General features: G+C 51.6%; 2 protein-coding genes across 5 annotated transcripts in view; one reads left to right on the top strand and one right to left on the bottom strand.

The window, feature by feature from the left end:
* CINP (cyclin dependent kinase 2 interacting protein) overlaps nt 1–7,441 on the bottom strand; it is a 19,682-nt gene extending 12,241 nt beyond the window's left edge. Inside the window, exon 1 of the mRNA XM_077776486.1 lies at nt 7,188–7,441. Within this exon, the coding sequence (XP_077632612.1) occupies nt 7,188–7,194 (7 nt within the window). The 5' untranslated portion in view covers nt 7,195–7,441. The remainder of the gene's footprint in view (nt 1–7,187) is intronic.
* TECPR2 (tectonin beta-propeller repeat containing 2) overlaps nt 7,378–7,550 on the top strand; it is a 103,919-nt gene continuing 103,746 nt past the window's right edge. For 2 of the 4 annotated variants that reach the window (XM_077776484.1, XM_077776483.1), the window contains exon 1: nt 7,379–7,447. The gene's annotated coding sequence lies outside the window, so the exon portion shown is untranslated. Of the gene's footprint in view, nt 7,448–7,550 lie in introns of all 4 variants that reach the window. The other 2 variants (XM_077776485.1, XM_077776482.1) reach the window with 2 other exon arrangements.

Genomic DNA, 7,550 nt, shown 5'->3' with positions numbered 1-7,550 from the left:
GGGCAGGGGCCTGGCCCCCGGGGCCCCCCCCCCCCCCCCAGGCGCCTCCTGAGAAGTTAAAACTTCAACGGCCACAATGGGGAACTCCTGACCTTCCTGAAGTTTTCTCAGGACCTAATTAGAAGGCTCTGAGTCTAACATTAAGCAGCCTACGTGGGATGCCTATTTTAATGGGTACCTGAAGGCTTATAAACGTAGTTACGACTCTAAAGTAGCGTCTTTATAAGATACCGATTCCAAACTCACCAAGTGGAACAAATAATTAAAGGAAGGCAGAGCCTCCTGAGGCCCCTTGGTCTCCGAGAGCACAACTGCCACCTTGCGCAAAGCCCGGGGCCACCTTCCTCTTTCCGTCCCCCACGGCCTGACCTCCTTTGTGCCCTCCGCTTCCTCATTCAGTCCTCTCTCTGAACCTCTCCCCATCTCTTCCTCTCCCAAACCTATTAAAACCTACCCCATGAAAGTCAGACCCTCTGAGGATCCAAATGCTGAACTCCTAATTTCTTATGTTCCCTGGACTGAAGCTGAATTATGAGCTTTAGTCAAAGTCTTTCTTAGCCACTGGATGGCTCAGTTGGTTGGGCATTCAAGTCTTGATTTCGGTTCAGGTCACAATCCCAGGGTCGTGGGATTGAGCCCCATGTCCGGCCCTGTGCTGAGCGTGGAGCCTGCTTAAGATTCTCTCTCACTTTCACTCTCTCTCTCTCCTCCTTCCTCTGTCCCTCTCCTCTGCTTGTGTTCTCTCTCTTCCTATCTCTCTCTCTCTCAAAAAAATTTTTTTAAAAAAGATTTTCTCAAAGTGAGATTTGAGGATCCTCATAGATTTGCTGAGTTATTTAATATGGTTATTCAAACTCATCAACCCGGTTTCTCAGATTTATATCGGCTATTTCACACACTTCGTGAGGGCCAGTGCCAGCAACGACGAACACTGCCAATCGGGATAATCCTGATGAACCAGGATTACCTCCAATCTGACCTCAGCCTTTTACTTCCTGAATCATTAAATTCTCCTTTCCAGCTTATCTCTTAACTCAGGGGAAACAGCCAGCTGACAGAGTACCTCGTAGTGGAAACTGAAAGCTCCCCCTCGAGCAGTAAGGACCGCCCCAGATCAGGCCAATGACTGACCCCTTGACAATGACCGACCTGACCTCCACTGCCCACCTGCACACACCCACTGAGCTCTGTCCCACACCTTCCTTATATTAACCTGCAAGTGTTTTCAGTACTCTGGACACGGCCTTTGAGAGCCTAGTCCGCTCTCTTCCCAGTGCTGGCCTCACTGAAACACACTCCTGCCTGCGTCTTCGCCGCTCCTTTCTCTGCCTCTGGATTCTGTCAGCAGNCAGAGCCAGGTGCTCGTGCACCCCTGCGCCCCAGCTACATGGCGAGAGTCTAGAACCACAGATGGGGTACCATGCCCGGCCTTGCTAGATGATCGAGCTCCCGCGGTTGCTAAATGACTTTACGAGGTAATTCCTAGCACTTTCCCCAAAACTGCTGAAATGCAGTAAGGTTCAGGCTTGTACCCAAAAGCCCAACAAACCCACACAGGATCATAATAGCTGGCTCCAAATTGGTTTTAAAGAAAATTCTGGTCTTCCTTTAAATACTGAATCCACCCAGGTAGCCTTTAACTCTGTTCACTAATGGGCCGAACAGGGATCTTCCCTTTCTAGTTAAAAGGACCCTGATGGAAGGGAGGCCTGTCCTCTCCAGACCCAGCTAATGCGGAGAGCCAGCCCGCCTGGGTGACTCAACGACAAGGAAGACCTGTGTCATCCATAATTTTCAGCTCCGACAAATGGAGGCCCCTAAACAAAACTAAAACCTTCCTTATCTTTACGGATACTGTAAAAGGCCAGGCCACTGGAAAAGAGACTGCTGGACACGTAAGAGCTGCAGGCGCCTTCGACCCTCTAGCCAGCCTTTCCAGACCCCCCCAACCCCCCACCCCCCAGTGCCGGGGCTCCGAGAAACTACAGGGGCTCTTCCCGTCCCCCCCTCTCCACCACTCTCAGGGTTGGGACTGAATCCGTCCCTACGGACAGTGCTCAACCCCACTACTGGCAAGCAGTCCCCGCCTCGGAGTGCTAAATTTAACCCTTCAAATACGGGGGGGTCTCCAGGAAACCTCCAAAGGGTCCTCTCTCTGAACCGGCTCTCTCTTGCCTAGGCCCTCAAAGAGATGCCCACCCTTCTCTCCTTCACTCCTCGGCCCCTGTACACTCCCCGGGCCCACATTTCTTAGGGAAATACGCTGGGATTTCTCTCTCCTGAGAGGCAGAAATAATTCTAGAATCTGACAGCAGTAACCCAAGTAGCCAACCAGGGGATCCAGTGACCCTTCAACATCTTTTATTTGCTGAGTCTCCAACAGCACCGCAGCCGATTCCCAGGACACTAGTCGTGTGACCCTCCTGGACCAGCCACCACCCTCCATACGGGCACTGGCGGGGTCCACAGCGCGCCCCCCATTAACACTCCAACAGAGCCTCAAAGCCCCTCCCAGAACTAACCGACACCCTAGAGAGAGACTGAGGGCACTTCGAGGATAAGGGAACGTGTGAGCTCGGGGGGCCTCAGCATCCCCGGGACGAGTGCCAGNGCCTGGGTTCACGGAGCTCAGCGCCTTTGGCAGCATCTGCGGGTTCGGCCAGCAGCCTCTCTGCCTCACCTGCGCAGGGCAGTCAGGCCCCAGGCTTCCTCACAAACCCCGAGACTGGGGCGCCTGGGGGGCTCAGTCCGTGAAGTGTCTGACTCCTGATTTCAGCTCAGGTCATGATCTCACAGTTCATGGGTTCGAGCCCCATGTCGGGCTCTGCGCTGGCAGCGTGGTGCCTGCTTGGGATTCTCTCTCTCTCTTCTCTCTCTTTCTGCCCCTACTCCTGCTCCCCCCCCAAAATAAACATTTACAGAAACAAAACAAAAATAAACAAAACGAAAACCCGAGAGCGGACTTAGAGGACACAAGGTTTCCTGGAGGTGCTGCCTTGTTACAGACCTAAAGGACGGGCTCTCTCCCCACCTGTTAACTCTCAGCCTTAAAGGAATATACAGTGTTCAAAGAAAAATTGTAGTTCAATATTTAGGGCACCTGATCTTGGAACAAGGCCTACATAGGAATTTAGGTGGGCTTCCTGCATTCTGAGCTTCCCCAAACCTAAAACCAAGCGTCAGTTAATGGGGTTTTCTCAGGTTGGCTGGCTATTATTAGAACTGGATCCTGACCCCATTATTTTGGAAAGTCAGGAGGACTTAGCTTTTTAAAATGTTTATTTATTTGAGAGAGAGACAGAGGGAGACACAGAATCTGAAGTAGGCTCAGCCTCTGAGCTGTCAGCACAGAGTCTGATGCGGGGCTCAAATCCATGAACTGTGAGATCATGACCTGAGCTGAAGTCTGACACTTAACTGACTGAGCCACCCAGGCACCCCTGCAGCTAAAATTCTGGAAAAAAAAGATCATCCTTCCTGGAGAACCACCCTTGAAGTTCATAGTGATGAGGGAACTCATTTCACTGGTCGGGTGATGCGACCAGTCTGTGCTATCCGCCTGGCTTTACAACACTCCCACTGCGCTCACCGCTCCCCCTCCACAAGGCTAGCTGGACTGGCATCATTAAGATGTAATTGGCAAAATTTGTAGAGGCCTTCTACCTTGGCCAAAGGCACTGCCAACAGTAATTTTATTTTATTTTTTAAAATTTAATTATATTTGAGAGAGAATGTGTGTGTGTGTGTGTGTGCAAGAGGGGGGGAGGGGCAGAGAGAGAGAGAGAGAGAGAGAGAGAGAGAGAACCTTAAGCAGGCTCTAAGCTCAGCGTAGAGCCCGACTTGGGGCTGGATCCCACAATCCTAGGATCATGACCTGAGCTGAAATCAAGAATTAGATGTTTAGATGTTTAGGGACGCCTGAGAGGCTCAGTTGGTTAATCGGCTGACTTCAGCTCAGGGTGTGATCTCACAGTTCGTAGGTTCCAGCCCCGCATCAGGCTCTGTTGCTGACAGCTCAGAGCCTGGAGACAGCTTCAGATTCTATGTCTCCCTCTCTCTCTGCCCATCCCCCACTCGCACGCACACATACACACACACACACTCTCTCTCTCTCTCTCAAAAATAAACATTAAAAAAAAAAGACAAAAAAAAAGAGTTGGATGTTTAACTGACTGAACCATACAAGCACTTCGGAAAGCCTGACTCTTGATAAGTGATGCTTTTGAGCAAAGATCTTGATCAAAAGGAGGAAATGTGAAAATAAANAGAGCCTGACGCGGGGCTCGAACTCACGAACCGTGAGATCATGACCTAAGCGAAAGTCGGACGCTTAACCGACTAAGCCACCCAGGCGCCCCAAGATTCTTTCTTCTAAAGTAAACTCTACACCCAATGTGGGGGGGGCTTGAACCCATGACCCCTAGATCAAGAGACACATGCTCTACTGGGTGCCACCCAGGTGCCCCAGGAAACCTCATTTAAAATGGAGTCAGGAGGCCCTGGAGAGGGGGTGCTCACAAACGTACCATTTGCTGCAGCCTGCACACCCGCAGGAATAAGGAAGGTAAGAATGATCTCAACAAGGGAGCACATATTTCATATAGGAATTTTGTCTCCTGCTTTTAAGAAAAGGAAGGAAGTGGGGCGCCTGGGTGGCTCAGTCGGTTAAGCCTCTGACTTGAGCTCAGGTCATGATCTCGCGGTTTGTGGGTTCGAGCCCTGCGTCGGGCTCTGTGCTTAGTGCCAGCTCAGAGCCTGGAGCCTGTTTCAGATTCTGTATCTCCCTCTCTCTGACCCTCCCCTGCTCACACGGTCTCTCTCACTCAGAAATAAATAAAACGTTTTTTTCAAAAAAAAGAAAAGGAAAAGAACCCTCCATGCCCTAGGGATAATGCACCACCCACCGCCTGTAGCCAACTGCAAAACCACTGAAACCACCGCACAGAAGCTACTACAGCCACTGACTTTTGTTCTCCAGTAAACTTTTGTTTACAACAACTCTCAACTTCCTCCTAAAACCTAATGAAAGCTGACCTTCCCTTTGTCTCTTTGAACTTGCCTATAGTTCACCATAGCTGGCCTGTCCCAAACTGCAATTCCTCTGCTATGGCTGAGTAAATATTTTTTGAACTAAATAAAATTGCTCTTTGCTCCTTTTAAAGCTAACACATTTATGGTCTTAGTGGGAGGGCGAATTTATATCTCTATTTTCTTCCACCAGAAACAGCCAGATGGAGGAGATGAATAGGGCGAGGTACGTAGAAGGCAGCGTGGAGTTTCTGTGCTCTGAGTGCACTACCCTCCCCAATCTCCTATCTCTGCATGTTCACTAACCTGGACTTCCTCCAAATCCCATCGTTTGGGCTTTTATGGAGGTATCATTACAAAGGAATGGTTGACTAAGTCGGTGAGCGTTGCCAATTGATTCCATCCCCCGCCTCTCTTCCCTAGTGGGTGGGTAGGGGAGGGAGAAGGGACTGAAAGTTTCAACCTTTTAATCACAGGACAGGCTTACCGGGGTGAGACTGGGTCAAGCAGCCTCCAACCAAGGGTTACCCAGGGGCTTTCTGTAAGTCACATGATTAACATAACAAAAGACACTTTGATCACTCTCACACCTGGGCAATACTAAGGGTTTTAGCTCCAGGCCAAGAACAGGACAAAGACCAAATATTTTATTATAAACCATAATATCACAGCCTGTTATGCAAGTCCTGTTCACCACTTCTCTGGCTCCTCCCTGCTTGCTCTATCTGCCTCAGCATTAGCTACAACTCAGTACAAGTTCTGACTTTGACCTACAATGTTTTTCCTGTCCATGTGTTTCCACTCACTTGGCTAACTCCTAGTATCCCTTAAGGCTCTGCTTACTTTTCTTTCTTTTTCTTCTTCTTCTTTTTTTTTTCTTTTTGAGAGAGAGAGGAAGAGAGAGAATCTTAAGCAGGCTCCATGCCCAGTGCGGAGTCCGATGCGGGGCTCTAAGTCATGAACTGTGAGATCATGACCTGAGCTGAAATCAAGAGTTGGACACTTAACTGACGGAGCAACCCCCTCCCCCCCCAGTGTCCCAATGCTCTGCTTATTTAAATATCGTATTGATTTTTCTTTCATTCTTTACTTATACACCTAACCAACATTAGCGAGTACCTACAACATGCCAGGCACGGGAGGATGAACTGACTGAGTGAAACCTACCAGGACTATTTTCATGGAACTTACTTTCCAAACAGAAGTGGATAACAGACCACTAGATAACCGTGATCAATTCAGATCATGGTGAGTGCCATATGGAAAAGAAAATGGGGAGAGGAGTGGTGCTTGGGGGGCTCAGTCAGTTAAGCGACCACCTCTTCCACCTCTTTATCTCAGTTCAGGTCAGGTCATGATCTCAGTTTGTGAGTTCCAGCCCCACATCCGGCTCTGTATTGATGGCACGGAGCCTGCTTGGGATTCTGTCTCTCCTTCTCTCTGAAGGACGTCTCTTCTCCAGTAGGGGCTCTTTGAGGGCAAGGACATCTGACTCATTCTCTGTTCCACACCCAGCATATATTTAGGAACCAAAAACATAGTTCTAACTTCAAGAAACTCAGGCTAGTGGGGAAAGAGACCAGCAATCAGAGTCAGAGCAGAGCGAGATAAAGCAGAGTGGCTATCTCGCTTATCCCTCCAGGGCCTCAGCTCCCCATCTGTTCACATTACTCATTACTACACGGGATCGCTGGAAGGCTCAAAAGAGCTGACCCACATAAAGCACTTCGGACACTACTAGGCACACAGTGAGCACTCGCTGAATGACAGCCCTTATTACAAGCAAAAAGCTCTGTGGCGGGTAATCCTGAGGGGAATTCAGGGGAAGATTTTGGGAGCAGCTGGGCATGCAAGGCTTGGCACCCGCTAATGTGCTCCGCTAATGCCAGTTTATAACGACAATTGCAATTTGGTATCTGGATGTGCTGACACTCCTTTGCATACATCAAGTAGCTCCATGCGAGAAAAAAACTGAGGCTCAGCAAAACCGACGGGCTCCCGGGCCGACCGCCGAGCCTGCGCGGGGTCAGCAGGCTGGGCTGGGCCAAGGCAGGGAACCCCATTCAAGCCGGGAAGCTCCCGGCCTCCGGCCCAGCCCGCAGGTCAAGCCGTGACTCTCACACCCTCCCCGCCCCGGGGAGCTGGCCCGTCGCACGCACCTGCCATGCGTCCGCAGATATCCCGGGAAGGAGCCCGAGGCCCCGCCCACGCCCGCCGGAAGCGCGCTGACGTCTCTTCCGCCGCGCTCCGCTGGCCCGCTGCCACTTGTGGCTCCGCCGCTCTGGCTTCCGGCTGTCGCTCGGAGGTGTCGGCCCGGTTGCCCAGGGAACGGGCTCCCGGCAGCCCCCGCGGCCCGGAGTCCGTCCCCGCCTCCTCCGGCCGAGCCGGACCGACGAGTCCGGAGGGGCAGCAGCGGGAGGTGAGTCCGGCGACGCCGCCGTGGGCCCCGCTGCCCCCCGCCGCCCGGCCCGCGCCCCTTCCTCGGCCTCCCCGCGGCCGCTCACACCTCCCCCTGGCCGCCC

The sequence above is a fragment of the Crocuta crocuta genome, unplaced genomic scaffold, assembly GCF_008692635.1.
Source record: "Crocuta crocuta isolate KB4526 unplaced genomic scaffold, BGI_CrCroc_1.0 scaffold8, whole genome shotgun sequence".
NCBI classification, from domain to species: Eukaryota; Metazoa; Chordata; class Mammalia; order Carnivora; family Hyaenidae; genus Crocuta; species Crocuta crocuta.
Note: the sequence above shows the minus strand (reverse complement) of the source record. Positions and strands in the feature narration are given on the sequence as shown.